The sequence below is a fragment of the Myotis brandtii genome, unplaced genomic scaffold (genome assembly GCF_000412655.1).
Source record: "Myotis brandtii unplaced genomic scaffold, ASM41265v1 scaffold510, whole genome shotgun sequence".
Taxonomy (NCBI): domain Eukaryota; kingdom Metazoa; phylum Chordata; class Mammalia; order Chiroptera; family Vespertilionidae; genus Myotis; species Myotis brandtii.
In genome coordinates this window covers 262,187-280,733 of record NW_005369443.1, presented here as the reverse complement: position 1 = coordinate 280,733, position 18,547 = coordinate 262,187, and the positions used below count along the sequence as shown (strand labels likewise).

Below are 18,547 nucleotides of genomic sequence, written 5' to 3'. Positions count from 1 at the left end.
GGTGGCACCCAGTCCTCTCAGCCCCGCCGGAGTCCCCCAGTCCTGAGGGGGGCAGCCGCCGAGAGTGGGCAGCGTGAGCGGCCTGGCAGAATGCTTCCTTCGTCGCCACGCCCAGCTCAGGAGCTGGAGCAGACACGGACAGGGACGGGGGGGGGGGGGGGGGGGGGCCAAGCGCAGGCCCAGAGAGGAGATGGTGGGCCCGCCTCCTGCGGAAGCAGTGTGGGTCCCTCCCGCCTCCCATGGAATCGGCATGGGTCCCTCCCGGCTCCCACTGCCTACCACGGAATGAACGCGGCTCCCTCCCGCCTCCCATAGGTGCTGCAGCTCGCTTCTACCTCCCAAGGAAGCCGCATGGCTCCCGTGGAAGCAGCGCAGCTCCCTGCGGCATGCTGTGGTTCCCGCTGGCTCCTGTGGAAGTGGTGGGCAGCCTACTGCGCGCAATATTGCGTGATGGGCTACTAGTATGTATATATATGTATATCCTATATAATAAAAGGCTAATATGAAAATTGTCCCCTCAACTGGGAGTTCAACCAGGAGTTTGACCAGGGGGTGGGGCAAGCCGGCCAACTGCCCATGGCCCCTCCCTGCAGCCGGCCCAGCCCAATCGGCCCCGATCAGGGTGGGCCAGTCGGACCCCACCCATGAACGAATTCATGCACCAGGCCTCTAGTACATATATATTTTTATATCCTTAATGTAAGTGTGAATTGGGCATATAAGGAGTTAGAAAATTTCTCTTTACATCTCATTTTAAAATATTACTAAAAATATCAGAACAAGGAAGTAAACCAAAAAAAGATATCTAGGAAACAGTGGATTCAACCCAGGAGATGAAAGAAGTCCCAGAATGGCAGCTGTGCATCAAGCCTATAGGAAATCTGTGCAGACTGTTACACTAACATAGAAATTTCCAAGAAGAAGCTCCCTGAGAAGAAAGATGCATACTATATACTAGTAGTACCACAGGGTTTTTAAAAGGATAAATGCAAACAAATCAAGGAAAATAAAAGAAATTCAATTAGAAATTGAAGAAAAATTTAAAGCTTAAAAATTTTTAAAAAGCATAGCACTGGCTTTTCAGTTAGTAATATTCTCATTATACAAAGTGGAGTATAGAAAATACTGTCTTTAGCTTACAAAATCAGAAACATCAATATGAGTGTAATTTTTATTACAAGAATCTAATAGAAGGCCTAAAAGTAGTAATCTATACTAATAAAAGGGTAATATGCTAATTAGACCAGCCATCATTCCGGACGTCCTTCTGGATGAAGACAGGGCCGGAGCGAAGCCCGGGTCCCAGGTGCCAGAGGGAAGCCAGTGGCGGCAGCCGGGGGAAGGAAGGCCTACTCTTGCACAAATTTCGTGCATTGGGCCTCTAGTAGAACTATAAAGGGAGGAAAAAGATTGTACTGTATCATATCACAGCAGGAAGTCTATAGACACATGTCCAAAACTGATAAAAATCAAGAAATGGCAATACAAACAGAATATTTAGCTATATGGAAGAATCCCCAAAAGAAGCTCAAGTTAAAATTGGTTTCTTCTGTTGAACTCTTTTGTATTGATTGTTTCCTCAACTTGGTGGCCTGGGCCAGACTGCCAAGGTTGGAATCCCTGGCTCTATCGCTTACTAGCTTTGTGACCTTGGCAAGTTACTTAGCTTCTTCATGTCTAATTCTTCATCTATAAGATGGAGATATCTATATTATAGAGATGTTATATTAAAAACAATCCACATAAAACATACAAAAGAATGCCTGGCATATAAAATAAGTTTAATATATATTTTGACAATAATTAATAAAAACACATTAAAAATAAAAGGAATAAATGGTGAGCAATGCCATTAAAATAAAATGACAAACCATGAGGGTGAGTTCCCTCTGTCTAGCCAAGCCTACCAATTAGCCTTGTGAACTCACTCAAGTTCTGCCTTCTCCTCCAGAAGATTTCTCTATCACTCCTAGTTCACTGTGATCATCTCTAACTCCTAATTCTGCATACTCTCCACTCCAAGCCACTTCGTTCCATTAGCTAACACATACCACTTAAAGCTTCTCTTCTCCAGAATAAATAGCTTCAGTTCCTTCCACCTTTGCCCATAGGTCACCTTACACACCCTCTATGGTCATTCTTTATTAACTAAGTTCTCATTTGCCACTAGAATTCTTTTGACTGAAAGCACCTCCCATCCATTCTAGATGGGAGGCCTCATACTCCTGTCTTCTTTCCATTTCTGCTGGTGCTTTTACTTCTAGGCCGTCATCACTTCTCAAATATCTTCTACCTGCCAGACTTGATGCTTCCAACACAGCCCTTCAGCCCCTTCTTATATGAGCCTGTCAGATCATCTCAACTCTGATCACATCTTTCCCCTCCTCTGATGCCTATAGAACACAGTCCACACTCCAAAAAAGACTGAAATGCCAGGACAATACCTGGTCCACAACTGACCTCAGCACTGGACTCCTTGTCTTGTCCATTCACACACCCCCCCCACTCCCTCCTTGTGCCCAGTGCTACCCTTTGAAGCTTCAGGACTGCCTCAGCAAAGCTTTTCTCTGGTCAGGATGCTGACCATCATAGCACTATTCTTGTGTACTCTGTGATCCAACTGATCATCCTGTCCTCCCTATCAGAGCACTACCCCTGCAGACCAGCAGTGCCACATAGCACCTGCCAGAGCATGTGAAAACCACCAGTTCTCAAGAGGTACTTGGGGAAGGAGTAATGAGGTGGTGCAGTGGGACCCTCTTCTTCACTCATTCAGGATGATGGGAGGAGGGGTTTAAGTAGGGGGGGAATTGGAGGACATCTGTAATACTGTCAACAATAAAATTAAAAAAAGAAAAAAGTTAGAACACTATTCCAAATGTTTCCAGCTATGACAGCATCTGTTACAAAAGCTCTTTGATGCCCCTGGTAAAATCACTACTATGGATGGATATATGTGAAATCTTAACCAAGTAGGTAGTTAGAAAATGTCCATTTATGAAAGTTTGAATGTAGTATATATAAACAGGAACAGTGCATTGCAAACCACAGGGAAAGCAGTTTCAAAGCAGCTTATCAAATATTAGCTAGGGGGGGTTCCTATAAAACTTTAGGTCTTCTGATGTACATGAGTGAACACATTGACCACCATCTTGACTTTTTAGATTACCCCCAGGAACACTTCCATGCAGAGGTCTGTGTTTTTCCATGCCCTCTGAAAATCCAAAGTAAGGAAAAAGACGTTATGGCAGAACTATGGATGTATTTGCTCTTTCCACTGTTGAGCTCCTTAGCAGGAGGAGCTGCAAGAGATTCCTAATTCACCAAATTGACAAATGACCCACCGCTCTGTAACAGCAAGACTAAAGGGCACAACTCAGCAGAACAGTGGCTGCTACAGATAAATACCCTTTGATGGGCCTCTTACCCTTTGCCCATTGTCTTCATCCCCTTGCTTTTGAGGAGCAGCAACCTTCTTCAAACAACCATTGCTCCCCCTAACCTGTGGTGCTAAGAAGGGGTGCCACTCATGGGACTCCACACACCTGAAACCAGGCCAGAGTCCTGCCTTAGGATTTTCCAACTTTAGCTATGGTTGGTACAAGAAGAGGAGGAAGGTGTGGGATAAGGAGAGTCCTCTCTTAAATAGAAAGACTGTGCAAATGGATGTCTGGGCACTCCTTATAATGGAAGAGAATAAAGCAGCAATGAGATCAGGACCCTGAGGCCCTCAGAACTGCAGGTACCTGCTTGAGTATTGGTTGTTCAACTCCTCCTTTGATTCAGTGAGCTACCCCAGGATCCCTTCTGTAATTCTCTTTTTTAGCTGATGCTAGATAAAGATGGATTTCTGTCACTGGTACTAAACAACAGTTCTGACAGCCAATACAAGAGCCAGCCTGGGGGGTATGGTTTCAAAGAGACTGGTCTAGCATTTCCGCTATTTTACACTTGATCCAACCAACATTTACTGAGTGCTAATCATGTGCCAGGCATAGTTCCAGGTACTAGAAAATACAAAGATGAAAAAGACATGGCCTTTGATCTAAAAAAAAAATTCAGTCTATTATAGTCAGAGGCTTAAAACACTCACCCCACCAAGGTAACTGTCTAATATACTAGGAGACAAGATGAAGACAAGTCAGGAATACCTAACATCTGAGAAGAACAAATTTTAAATGCTCCTACCCAGTTAAAATTATATTGTCAAAAGAATCTAAAGACCTAGACATTTTAAGTGACTAACTCAGCACAAGTACAACAGAGGAAAAGGTGGAGTAGGAAAAATACCAATGACACAAAAGCCACAATATGTTACAACTACAACAGCACAGGAATATGACAATCATAACCACTTTAGACCCAACCACTTTAGACCCCAGTCACTGCTGGTGATAAGACAAACACTCACGATTCAGAAATGCATGGGATATCATCTAAAAATCATTAGGCTCCAAAAAATCTGATAGACGGAGAAAGTTGAGAGGTAAAGATGATGGAAAGGGAACTTGCTGCTCTGCTGGGTTTTCCAAGATCTGTTTCTAGGATGGACCCTGGAAGAACTGGATATTCATTAAATGGCAGAATATACCAGGTCACAGTCTAAAATGTCTTGCAAAAAGCCACCGGCCTCGCCCTAACCGGTTTGGCTCAGTGGATAGAGTGTCAGCCTGTGGACTCAAGGGCCACAGGTTCGATTCAGGTCAAGGGCATGTACCTTGATTGCAGGCACATCCCCAGCAGGAAGTGTGCAGGAGGCAGCTGTTTCTCTCTCATCGATGTTTCTAACTCTCTATCCCTCTCCCTTCCTCTCTGTAAAAAATCAATAAAATATATATTTTTTAAAAAAGCCACCGGCCTCCATTTGTACTGGACATTAACAGCAGCCAAGTAAGAGAAATCCTCTGGCTCACATCTCAGTTCAAATACTCCAATGTCCCTGAAAGACCTGAAGGCCAGGGTCACAGGGTCAGGGTCAGTGAGGAAGGCAACATTTACTTCTGATACTGATAGGTTGTTTCTGACAGGGCAGACAGCAGCAGTTTGTAGATCACCTGTGAAAAAGTCTGGGATGAATAGGCCTTTTCACTGCCTTCTTCTCTCAAGCCTCTTTTGTAGAGGGATGTAGGTAGCAACAAAGGAGAGATTTATCACCAAGAGCCCGTTGGGCAGCTGTTTTCTTGTTGTCCCTTGTTTAACTTCTCTCTCTCGAGAGCAGAGTTATCTACCCAGCTAAGCAGGTGTTTAAGGCAGGTGATTTTGTTTCCATTAATTTTCTTAAGTAATAGTAAACCAGACGAGAGGGTTATCTCATGTACTCATGGGAAACCTTAACCCTGTGCCTGCTAAATCACAAGGTAAATGCTGTGGTAGAAATGTGAACTTCTGCTCCCTGTTGGTTCTAAAATCTTCAAATCTCTAATTTTAATAGCAAGCAAAGCTTCAGTCACTGCTCATTCTTACCCCTTGACATTTGAATGTAGTCTTTTTTAATGATGTATTAGATGTAAAGTGAAGTTGGAGGCCTTCAGGAAAAACCAGATAAGAGAAGTATTACTGTTCATTTCAAAACTCAGATAAACCATCACATTAATGACTATTACATTTTCATGTTCCAAGCTTCTGTGAGGGAGAGATTAACATAAAATATGAAAAAATTATTTTCATTTTAAAGCCTAAGGCTTCACAAACCTATAAACTTATCCACAAGCTCTGGATGGACTTTCCAAACTTTTCTATGATCTTCTCTATGAGACCCACAGTGTGTGCATTCTGCACTAGACTTGTGTCACTACCTTCAATAGGAATTTTGCTACTCCCATTCATCCTCAGCTGTAGACAGCCACTGGTGGCTTGATGAGAACCACATTTTTATATTTGCTGGACAAAATCCTTTTATGCTTTAGTCCTTTTATTACCTTTACTTTTCTCCTACTGTAGAGCCATTATCACAAGGAGCAAACATTCGATGGCACATTTCTTTCTCTTTATCTGTGTAGTCCCTGTAGTGGCTGTAAAGTGAAATACACAGTAGTTAGAGAAGGTCTGTCTTTGTAGGAGGTGACATCTGGTGGCTGGAATTCTCCACTCAGCTCCAGAAGCACTGAAAATTCAGTGGGCTTTAAACTGAATCGGGAGGGGGTAGAAGCAATACTGGAGAGGTAGGTGAGACAGTGGAGGCTCCCAAGAGCTGTTAAGGAAGCCCTTGGACAAAAAGCCCATTTCTGAAAACATGGCAGCCTTGAAGGCTAGGAGCCACTGTCAGTGAAGCTGCCAGGCGACACCACGCACTCAGTAACCACTAACTTATCTTGAAATTTTTTTTGCTAAAGAATGGTTAGATTCCAAAATTTCTACATTTATCCTGACAGGATACTTATAAATAGCAGAAAGAAAATTGGTGGAAAGTTCTAAAAGGCCCAAAATACAATTGGATCCAAATATAAAGAGGTACACATACATCAGCTTTTTTTAATTGCAAGAAAGCTTTAACTAAGCAATTTGGATTAAATGTTTAATGTTAATAGTAGAGAAATTCACCAATACTGAACAACAACAACAACAAAAACATCTTAAAAAACGGTGGATGTAGCCTGGCCAGCGTGGTTTAGTGGTTGAGCATTGACCTATGAACCAGGAGGTCACAGTTCGATTCCCAGTCAGGGCACATGCCTGAGTTTCAGGCTTGATCCTCAGTAGGGGGCATGCAGGAGGCAGCTGATAAATGATTCTTTCTCATCGTTGATGTTGCTATCTCTCTCTCCCTCTCCCTTCCTCTCTGAAATCAATAAAAATATATTAAAAAACAAACAAACGGTGTATATATCATGGGGTGGTGGAATATCAAATTTATGTTGATATTTTCAAAATTTTCTACAATGTACATGAAATTTCTATAATCATAAAATGTTACTTTACTGGCCCTGGCTGGGTGGCTCAGTTGCTTGGAGCATCATCCCGTACACCAAAAGATTTCGGGTTCGATCCCTATTCAGGGCTTGTACAGGAGGCAACCAACTGATTGATATTTCTCTCTCACATCAATGTTTCGCTCTCTCCCCCCGACTCCCCCCATCTCTAAAAATCAATAAAAAACATACCCTCAGGTGAGGATAAAATAAATAAATAAATAGTTACATTACTGAAAGATTGGTGTGTATATATATATTACTTGGATAACAAAACACTCTATGGGTATGAATCAGACCTGAAAGATCAATTTCAGATCAAACCAGGGTCTATAAGACACCTTTCTGCAGTCAGTTGAGAACAGTTGGTGTCAAATAGAAAGAGTATCTGAAGAACAAGTCCCTTTTAAAAATCACATTAGCCCTCCTCTTTAGGGGTGCTTATGTGCAGGGGGAGGAGTGAAACAGGGAGATGGAAAAATGATCCAGACAGATGTAGTTTGGAGTTGGTCCCACTTCCTCACTAGGAGCTGCTGGTTTAGAGTATTGAACACTTCAAACAACTAGCTCTAGGGGTCGCTGCCTCATAACACGTGCTGGACAACATCCCCAGGTGGAGAGATCAGAACCGTAAGGCATCATCATACCTCTCTTTCTCTGTTAGCAGAAGTGCAAACACAGGTCTCACCTGGCCAGTTTCTTCAGCTCATTATTGATGTCATGATTGAAGGGCTGTTCTTTCTGGGCTCGGACTAGAAAATCTCGGGCCTTCTGATACTCAGTCATGAGGAGACAGGCCTGTCAAATGACAGAATTTAAAAGCATAATTAGGGCCGAAACCGGTTTGGCTCAGTGGATAGAGCGTCGGCCTGCGGACTGAGGGGTCCCGGGTTCGATTCCGGTCGGGGGCGTGTGCCTGGGTTGCGGGCACGTCCCCAGTAGGAGATGTGCAGGAGGCGGCTGATCGATGTTTCTGGCTCTCTATCTCTCTCCCTTTCTCTCTGTAAAAAATCAATAAAATATATTTTTTTAAAAAAAGCATAATTAGGAAAGAGCATTTTTTGCATTGCCCAAGTTGAACACCATTGCCACCTTTGCTTAGGCATTTGTTCTCAAGTCCTTGTCCTCCAACTCACCTGTCCACAACGGAAGAGGGCTTTGGCATTCTTTTGGTCAATAATCAGAGCCTGCTCTCCATAGTGCAGGGCCCTGGTGGGATGCTCCAGCTTCAGGTATGTAAAGGAGAGGTTAAGGAGAACAAGAAGCTTGGCGGCTTCCACCAGGTGCTGCTCTTCAGGGGGTGCTGATCGCCGGCAGAGAAGCAACAAGGCCTGTGGAGAGGAAAGACAGGTGGTCAAGAGGAGTGACAATATTATATACAGAAAAGCCTAAGAATCCACAAAAAAATCCTTTTGAGCTAAAAATTTAGTTCAGCAAAGTTTCAGGATACAAGGTCAATATATGAGTTAGCTATATTTCTATACTCTAACAATAAACAATCCAAAAATGAAATTAAGAAAATAACTCCAGCCCTAGCTGGTTTGGCTCAGTGAATAGAGTGTCTGCCTTTGGACGGAAGGGTCCCGGCTTTGATTTCAGTCAAGGGCACATACCTCGGTTGCAGGCTCGATCCCTCGCCCTGGTTGGGGTGAGTGTGGGAGACAATCAATCAATGTTTCCCTCTCACATCAATATTTCTGTCTGTCTCTCCTACTCCCTTCCACTCTCTCTAAAAATCAATGGAAAAATATCCTCAGGTGAGGATTAACCAAAAAACAACAACAAAAAAACACCTCTATTTATAGTATCACCAAAAGAATAAAATAAGTAGCAATAAATTTAAAGTGGAAGACTTGTACACTGAAAACTACAAAACATTGTTGGAAGAAATTAAAAATGACAAATAAATGGAAAGACACTCATGTTCATGGATTGATGTCTCTCTCTCTCTCCCTCTATAAAATCAATTTTAAAAAATTAAAATTATGACAATACTGGGAAAGTAGAAGTGAGAACTAAAGCCTCACCTTCTGTAATGAGAAATAAAAAAATGTCTGAAAGAGCAGCTAAAGCATGTCATTTATAAATTCAGAATATCATAAAAACAGCAGATATAATTAAAAAGTGACTGCTTCAGGGGATCAGACCCAGGAAATAAGAGAGAAGGAGTGGTCTGTTCTTTCAAGTAAGCAGGCTCTCAAGAAACTTTATGAATAGTATCTATGATTCAACTGTGAGACAAAATCTGTACTATCCAAGTGTAAGAACCAGATTTTGTCAGCATTCCAAAAGACAGGCACATGCATGCTCTCCTCTTTTCTCTCTCTGAAGCATATTCACATAAGCCAAATGTGGCAGATACTGTTAGCTGCGTAACCAATATCTATTCCCCTCCTCTTCTCCTAACCACTTCCATTTCATCCAAAGCAGCAATGTACTAATTTTAAAAGTACATTTCCCAGCTTCCTATACACTAAGGGCTGTCCATTTAACATGGCTAATGAAATATAAAGGGAAGCAATATACAAACACACCAGACTCCTCTCCCCTCTTCTTTCTGCCCAGGTACTCATGTGATGCTACAAGTTGAATGACCATCTTGGGGGGAAAACAGGACACATGTAAGGGTGGCTAAGCAGAAAGACAGAAGGAGCCTGGATCCCTGGTGGCTTCATCGAACTGCTCTACAGCCTTGGACTGCCACCCTTTTTATGTGAGGAAAAAGTAAATATCTATTTTGCTTAAAGATCTCATCGATGTTTCTAACTCTCTATCCCTCTCCCTTCCTCTCTGTAAAAAATCAATAAAATATATATTTTTTAAAAAAGCCACCGGCCTCCATTTGTACTGGACATTAACAGCAGCCAAGTAAGAGAAATCCTCTGGCTCACATCTCAGTTCAAATACTCCAATGTCCCTGAAAGACCTGAAGGCCAGGGTCACAGGGTCAGGGTCAGTGAGGAAGGCAACATTTACTTCTGATACTGATAGGTTGTTTCTGACAGGGCAGACAGCAGCAGTTTGTAGATCACCTGTGAAAAAGTCTGGGATGAATAGGCCTTTTCACTGCCTTCTTCTCTCAAGCCTCTTTTGTAGAGGGATGTAGGTAGCAACAAAGGAGAGATTTATCACCAAGAGCCCGTTGGGCAGCTGTTTTCTTGTTGTCCCTTGTTTAACTTCTCTCTCTCGAGAGCAGAGTTATCTACCCAGCTAAGCAGGTGTTTAAGGCAGGTGATTTTGTTTCCATTAATTTTCTTAAGTAATAGTAAACCAGACGAGAGGGTTATCTCATGTACTCATGGGAAACCTTAACCCTGTGCCTGCTAAATCACAAGGTAAATGCTGTGGTAGAAATGTGAACTTCTGCTCCCTGTTGGTTCTAAAATCTTCAAATCTCTAATTTTAATAGCAAGCAAAGCTTCAGTCACTGCTCATTCTTACCCCTTGACATTTGAATGTAGTCTTTTTTAATGATGTATTAGATGTAAAGTGAAGTTGGAGGCCTTCAGGAAAAACCAGATAAGAGAAGTATTACTGTTCATTTCAAAACTCAGATAAACCATCACATTAATGACTATTACATTTTCATGTTCCAAGCTTCTGTGAGGGAGAGATTAACATAAAATATGAAAAAATTATTTTCATTTTAAAGCCTAAGGCTTCACAAACCTATAAACTTATCCACAAGCTCTGGATGGACTTTCCAAACTTTTCTATGATCTTCTCTATGAGACCCACAGTGTGTGCATTCTGCACTAGACTTGTGTCACTACCTTCAATAGGAATTTTGCTACTCCCATTCATCCTCAGCTGTAGACAGCCACTGGTGGCTTGATGAGAACCACATTTTTATATTTGCTGGACAAAATCCTTTTATGCTTTAGTCCTTTTATTACCTTTACTTTTCTCCTACTGTAGAGCCATTATCACAAGGAGCAAACATTCGATGGCACATTTCTTTCTCTTTATCTGTGTAGTCCCTGTAGTGGCTGTAAAGTGAAATACACAGTAGTTAGAGAAGGTCTGTCTTTGTAGGAGGTGACATCTGGTGGCTGGAATTCTCCACTCAGCTCCAGAAGCACTGAAAATTCAGTGGGCTTTAAACTGAATCGGGAGGGGGTAGAAGCAATACTGGAGAGGTAGGTGAGACAGTGGAGGCTCCCAAGAGCTGTTAAGGAAGCCCTTGGACAAAAAGCCCATTTCTGAAAACATGGCAGCCTTGAAGGCTAGGAGCCACTGTCAGTGAAGCTGCCAGGCGACACCACGCACTCAGTAACCACTAACTTATCTTGAAATTTTTTTTGCTAAAGAATGGTTAGATTCCAAAATTTCTACATTTATCCTGACAGGATACTTATAAATAGCAGAAAGAAAATTGGTGGAAAGTTCTAAAAGGCCCAAAATACAATTGGATCCAAATATAAAGAGGTACACATACATCAGCTTTTTTTAATTGCAAGAAAGCTTTAACTAAGCAATTTGGATTAAATGTTTAATGTTAATAGTAGAGAAATTCACCAATACTGAACAACAACAACAACAAAAACATCTTAAAAAACGGTGGATGTAGCCTGGCCAGCGTGGTTTAGTGGTTGAGCATTGACCTATGAACCAGGAGGTCACAGTTCGATTCCCAGTCAGGGCACATGCCTGAGTTTCAGGCTTGATCCTCAGTAGGGGGCATGCAGGAGGCAGCTGATAAATGATTCTTTCTCATCGTTGATGTTGCTATCTCTCTCTCCCTCTCCCTTCCTCTCTGAAATCAATAAAAATATATTAAAAAACAAACAAACGGTGTATATATCATGGGGTGGTGGAATATCAAATTTATGTTGATATTTTCAAAATTTTCTACAATGTACATGAAATTTCTATAATCATAAAATGTTACTTTACTGGCCCTGGCTGGGTGGCTCAGTTGCTTGGAGCATCATCCCGTACACCAAAAGATTTCGGGTTCGATCCCTATTCAGGGCTTGTACAGGAGGCAACCAACTGATTGATATTTCTCTCTCACATCAATGTTTCGCTCTCTCCCCCCGACTCCCCCCATCTCTAAAAATCAATAAAAAACATACCCTCAGGTGAGGATAAAATAAATAAATAAATAGTTACATTACTGAAAGATTGGTGTGTATATATATATTACTTGGATAACAAAACACTCTATGGGTATGAATCAGACCTGAAAGATCAATTTCAGATCAAACCAGGGTCTATAAGACACCTTTCTGCAGTCAGTTGAGAACAGTTGGTGTCAAATAGAAAGAGTATCTGAAGAACAAGTCCCTTTTAAAAATCACATTAGCCCTCCTCTTTAGGGGTGCTTATGTGCAGGGGGAGGAGTGAAACAGGGAGATGGAAAAATGATCCAGACAGATGTAGTTTGGAGTTGGTCCCACTTCCTCACTAGGAGCTGCTGGTTTAGAGTATTGAACACTTCAAACAACTAGCTCTAGGGGTCGCTGCCTCATAACACGTGCTGGACAACATCCCCAGGTGGAGAGATCAGAACCGTAAGGCATCATCATACCTCTCTTTCTCTGTTAGCAGAAGTGCAAACACAGGTCTCACCTGGCCAGTTTCTTCAGCTCATTATTGATGTCATGATTGAAGGGCTGTTCTTTCTGGGCTCGGACTAGAAAATCTCGGGCCTTCTGATACTCAGTCATGAGGAGACAGGCCTGTCAAATGACAGAATTTAAAAGCATAATTAGGGCCGAAACCGGTTTGGCTCAGTGGATAGAGCGTCGGCCTGCGGACTGAGGGGTCCCGGGTTCGATTCCGGTCGGGGGCGTGTGCCTGGGTTGCGGGCACGTCCCCAGTAGGAGATGTGCAGGAGGCGGCTGATCGATGTTTCTGGCTCTCTATCTCTCTCCCTTTCTCTCTGTAAAAAATCAATAAAATATATTTTTTTAAAAAAAGCATAATTAGGAAAGAGCATTTTTTGCATTGCCCAAGTTGAACACCATTGCCACCTTTGCTTAGGCATTTGTTCTCAAGTCCTTGTCCTCCAACTCACCTGTCCACAACGGAAGAGGGCTTTGGCATTCTTTTGGTCAATAATCAGAGCCTGCTCTCCATAGTGCAGGGCCCTGGTGGGATGCTCCAGCTTCAGGTATGTAAAGGAGAGGTTAAGGAGAACAAGAAGCTTGGCGGCTTCCACCAGGTGCTGCTCTTCAGGGGGTGCTGATCGCCGGCAGAGAAGCAACAAGGCCTGTGGAGAGGAAAGACAGGTGGTCAAGAGGAGTGACAATATTATATACAGAAAAGCCTAAGAATCCACAAAAAAATCCTTTTGAGCTAAAAATTTAGTTCAGCAAAGTTTCAGGATACAAGGTCAATATATGAGTTAGCTATATTTCTATACTCTAACAATAAACAATCCAAAAATGAAATTAAGAAAATAACTCCAGCCCTAGCTGGTTTGGCTCAGTGAATAGAGTGTCTGCCTTTGGACGGAAGGGTCCCGGCTTTGATTTCAGTCAAGGGCACATACCTCGGTTGCAGGCTCGATCCCTCGCCCTGGTTGGGGTGAGTGTGGGAGACAATCAATCAATGTGTCCCTCTCACATCAATATTTCTGTCTGTCTCTCCTACTCCCTTCCACTCTCTCTAAAAATCAATGGAAAAATATCCTCAGGTGAGGATTAACCAAAAAACAACAACAAAAAAACATATAGTATCATAGTATCACCAAAAGAATAAAATAAGTAGCAATAAATTTAAAGTGGAAGACTTGTACAGTGAAAACTACATTGGAAGAAATAAAAAATCTAATTCTAACAAAGCATGTTCTACCCAAGCCAGGTGCCTCCCCTCGCCCCAAGGTAAGTGCCCGGAAGCCCAGTCCTCCCGCGCCGCCAGCTTTTAAAAAATTAAAATTATGACAATACTGGGAAAGTAGAAGTGAGAACTAAAGCCTCACCTTCTGTAATGAGAAATAAAAAAATGTCTGAAAGAGCAGCTAAAGCATGTCATTTATAAATTCAGAATATCATAAAAACAGCAGATATAATTAAAAAGTGACTGCTTCAGGGGATCAGACCCAGGAAATAAGAGAGAAGGAGTGGTCTGTTTTCAAGAGAAAAAATTCTTTCAAGTAAGCAGGCTCTCAAGAAACTTTATGAATAGTATCTATGATTCAACTGTGAGACAAAATCTGTACTATCCAAGTGTAAGAACCAGATTTTGTCAGCATTCCAAAAGACAGGCACATGCATGCTCTCCTCTTTTCTCTCTCTGAAGCATATTCACATAAGCCAAATGTGGCAGATACTGTTAGCTGCGTAACCAATATCTATTCCCCTCCTCTTCTCCTAACCACTTCCATTTCATCCAAAGCAGCAATGTACTAATTTTAAAAGTACATTTCCCAGCTTCCTATACACTAAGGGCTGTCCATTTAACATGGCTAATGAAATATAAAGGGAAGCAATATACAAACACACCAGACTCCTCTCCCCTCTTCTTTCTGCCCAGGTACTCATGTGATGCTACAAGTTGAATGACCATCTTGGGGGGAAAACAGGACACATGTAAGGGTGGCTAAGCAGAAAGACAGAAGGAGCCTGGATCCCTGGTGGCTTCATCGAACTGCTCTACAGCCTTGGACTGCCACCCTTTTTATGTGAGGAAAAAGTAAATATCTATTTTGCTTAAAGAACAGTTTCCCAGAATTCTGTTGCTTGCAGCTGAGTGCAAATCCTGAATGATTTAGGCTCATACGCAAATGAGATATAAAATCAGACTACCCCTAGATTTTAAACTCTGCCCCGTTTGAGAACTTCAGGCAGGGAGTCTGGAACACAGAAGGTGCTCATAGTATTTACTGAATGAGTTACAAAGCACAGCGAATTCCTGTCAGCATAACCTACACAAGAAGCCTCAGTGGTTAAAGTGTTAGCCTGTGGACTGAAGGATCCCAGATTCAATTTGGTCAAAGGCACATACCTCGGTTGCAAGCTCCCTGGCCCTGGTCGGGGTGCATGTGGGAGGCAACCAATTAATGTCTCTCTCTCTCTCTCATCAATGTTTCTCTGTCTCTCCCTCTCCCTTCTACTCTCTCTTTAAAAAAAAACAACAATGGAAAAAATATCAAGTGAGGATTAATAATAAATAAATCTATAATAATAAAAGCATAATATGTAAATCGACCGAATGGCTGAACAGCAGGACGACCATCCAGACGACCATCTAGATGACCTTCCAGAGGAAGCCGGGGTTGTGAGGGCCAAGGCGGCCGGGGCAGCGAGGGCCTACTCTTGCATGAATTTCGTGCATCAGGCCTCTAGTCTATATATATAAAAGCCTAAGCGACCCTTATGACTGGTAAATCGACCAGTCGGCCAGTTGCTATGACGCACACTGACCACCAGGGGGCAGACGCTCAATGTAGGAGCTGCCCCCTGGTGGTCAGTGTGCTCCCACAGCCAACCTCCCGTGGTTTCTCATCCCCCCACCCCATCCCCTTCCCCCAGGTGGCTGGCCCCAATCCCTGGCCAGGCCTAGGAACCCCACCTGTGCATGAATTCGTGAACTGGGCCTCTAGTAAACAGATAATTAACTTTTTACTGAAATGCATACACACACATAGGTAAGTACAAAAATAAGTACAGCTCATGAATTTTCACAATCTGAACACACCTATGTAGTCAGCATTTAGTAGCAGACACAGAACACCAGGCTTCCCCCAAATACCTTGTCCCCTTTCCCAGCTATCTAGTATGAGAAGGTTAATGAGATTTACTGACATTTTTCTTAAAGAGACAACATCTATGTCTTTTAAACAAGAAAAATTTCAGGATCTAAACACACTTCTTAAGCATTCTTACCCGTTTATATCTCACTTTGGCATCATAGAAACGATTTTGGCGGAAAAGGTAGTTGCCAAACTCCCGTTCAGTAGCTGCCACTTTTAGGACTTTCTGAAGTGGAAATTGATCTTGTTGCTCCTGAGGACCAAAGATAAGGACACCCAACAAGAAAACTGAAAGCTACGATGCCACAATGTCAGTATAATTACACCTGTTCCATTTTTCTTCTTCAGATTATGGACTTTTGTTTATTGCCGTATGTGTGCCAAGCATTGGGCTAGGTGCCTCTGCCCAGGTCATCTGTGTGAATTCCAATAGAAGCCACAGCAGTTCGGTGTTATCACCGCCCCCACTTCACAGCTAGAGCCAAAAGGAGACCTTCTATAGTCCTCCCAGAGATATTCCATAAAGCAGCAGTTTTCATGGAATTAGAAACTGATGGAACTTGTCAAGCACAGAAATCAGAACTATTTATCAACCAAAATTTAACAGGTCTTGGTCTGCCCATGGCCGTACTGGTCTCTATAGCCACAATGCACTACCTTGGGTACGTATCAAAATCATCCATAGTGCCTCTTTTTAAAGGCAGATGTCTTGTCCCCGCCTCCCCCACCCAAGAGATTCTAAATCAGTATACTAGAAGTGGGACCCAGGCATCTGTAAGGACCTGTTATGTGTAAAGATGAAAAAAGGTAAGATTCCTCACTTGGGGTGCTGACAGTTTAGCTGGGGAGACATCAGATACAGATGTAAATCTAGGGTGGACATCTAAGATCACATATACAGTCAGAGTGAGATAGAATGACAAAGTGTGCCTCTAACTACTAACGAGATTTGAAGCCCTACCTTTATAGGAAGGGTTAAGGCAACAAAGAAATGGCAACACTTAAATTATGAGAACAGAGTCCATATGTCCCACGTTTCCCGGGATTATCCCATTTACACCTGATGTCCTGGTATCCTATCCACTTAATAGCCCATTTCACTCTCAAGTGTCCTGGCTTGGACAACAAATTAGATGGTCACACTACTTATGAACTACCAAGGCTTCACTTGCTGGAAACCAACCTTAATGTTGAGAAGCAAATGCCCACTATCTTGCAGAGAGAAGTAGGCAAAGGTGACTGACTGAAAAATCAACTCACACTGCTGGTCCATAACAAACCCACAGCCTGGCCTTGACCTAGCACAGTGACCCACATCTAAGGGCCAACATTAAGGACAGAGGAGGAAGTGGGGGAACACCACCGCCACCGCCACCACCCAGGAGCCTCAGGGGTGGAACCTGGGCCAGAGGAGCATCAGCGTGGCATGATAATTACCAAAAACACAAACCCAACCCTCTCTCTATGAAGTGTGACATCTGTACTCCAGAACTTACGGCGGTCAGGGCACAAAACTTGTCTGATTCAGCAGAATCCAGGAAGTCAATTAGCTCAATCTCAAATAAGACAGTGGAGTTGGGGGGGATCAAGGGCGGGCAGCCCAGTGTTCCGTAGGCATAGGGCGGTTTGAATAGAAACCTGGCCAGCTCTCCCCTCCGCATGGTCAGAAGGCCCAGCTCCATGCCCCAAAGGGTAATATCTGGAAGAAGGGACAAAGAACTTGGTTGAAGTTCTCCCAGTACCCTGTTCCAGTGCTATCAATTTCTTTCCTCCTTACGTCCAAATCTCTTTCTGCACTGTGGCCCCAATTCACTTTTCAGCCTATTCCCCATTACCACCACCCTTTCAACTCTAACTTCTTTAGGCTCTGCAGCATTCTGGCCCCTACATCTTTGTTCACACAGTCCTTTCTTCTTGCAACATCTTCCTCCCCATGCCCAGCGTCTGGCCTGATTGAAATCTTATTCAAACTTCAGGGCTCATTTCCAATGCCGCCTCTTCCAGGACACCCTCCCTGATCTTCCCAGCTGGAACTAACGATGCCTTCATTAAGGGCTCCTGCAGCAGTGGGAATCCCTCCCAGGAACTTAAACGATTCTACCAGGTTAGTTGTCTGAACACGAGTCAATCTCCACCACCACACCAGCTCCCGTGTTCTAATCACCTGGGTACATCCTCTCTTTTCAGCGTGCATTGTGGGTAGTAAGCATTCAACAGATGTTTAAACAAACAAGAACACAATGCCCAATGGTTAGGTCAGGATGCAAAGATAACCTTGCCAGGTAGGACATTTCCCTAATACCTAGGTCTCAAGGGGAAACGTAGGCGAGAGCTGGCTGGTTTAGCAAAAACCCAGCCTCCACAAACCGACCCAAAGAACCTGTGCCCGGGACAGTTTCCCAGGCCTAGCGCGCTGTCCCTCATCAATGCCCCCGAAACACTCCTCCTTTTCCAGCTCCTACTGTGAACTTACCCACTCCCAGCTTCATGAGTCGGGGCGTTTTCCTAAAGCAATTCGAATCAAAAGGCTTGTCCATGTGCTCCAGGTACCCAGAGTATTTCACTAGGACAGAGGGCACAGACACAGAAAAATGGACCAATACCCTCACCTCCGTAACATCACGTCTCTTTAATTATCACACAAAAACAACAGAATTAGGCCCTGACTGGTTTGGCTCAGTGGATAGAGCGTTGGCCTGCGGACTCAAGGGTCCCGGGTTCGATTCCGGTCAAGGGCATGTACCTTGGTTGCGGGCACAACCCCGGTGGGGAGTGTGCAGGAGGCAGCTGACCGATGTTTCTCTCTCATCGATGTTTCTAACTCTCTATCCCTCTCCTTTCCTCTCTGTAAAAAATCAATAAAGTATATTTTTAAAAAATCTAATTCTAACAAAGCATGTTCTACCCAAGCCAGGTGCCTCCCCTCCCCCCAAGGTAA

At 43.2% G+C, this 18,547-nt stretch overlaps 1 protein-coding gene across 1 annotated transcript in view; it reads right to left on the bottom strand.

Moving 5' to 3' along the window:
* Window positions 1-7,592: 7,592 nt before the first annotated feature.
* Window positions 7,593-18,547, bottom strand: part of FKBP6 (FK506 binding protein 6, 36kDa) — a 21,133-nt gene continuing 10,178 nt past the window's right edge. The window contains exons 5-13 of the mRNA XM_014548500.1: window positions 18,083-18,236; window positions 17,106-17,308; window positions 15,743-15,862; window positions 12,931-13,125; window positions 12,483-12,592; window positions 10,811-10,897; window positions 9,741-9,834; window positions 8,045-8,239; window positions 7,593-7,706 (exon numbers count right to left, since the gene is read on the bottom strand). Of these exons, the coding sequence (XP_014403986.1) occupies window positions 7,593-7,706; window positions 8,045-8,239; window positions 9,741-9,834; window positions 10,811-10,897; window positions 12,483-12,592; window positions 12,931-13,125; window positions 15,743-15,862; window positions 17,106-17,308; window positions 18,083-18,236 (1,272 nt within the window). The remainder of the gene's footprint in view (window positions 7,707-8,044; window positions 8,240-9,740; window positions 9,835-10,810; window positions 10,898-12,482; window positions 12,593-12,930; window positions 13,126-15,742; window positions 15,863-17,105; window positions 17,309-18,082; window positions 18,237-18,547) is intronic.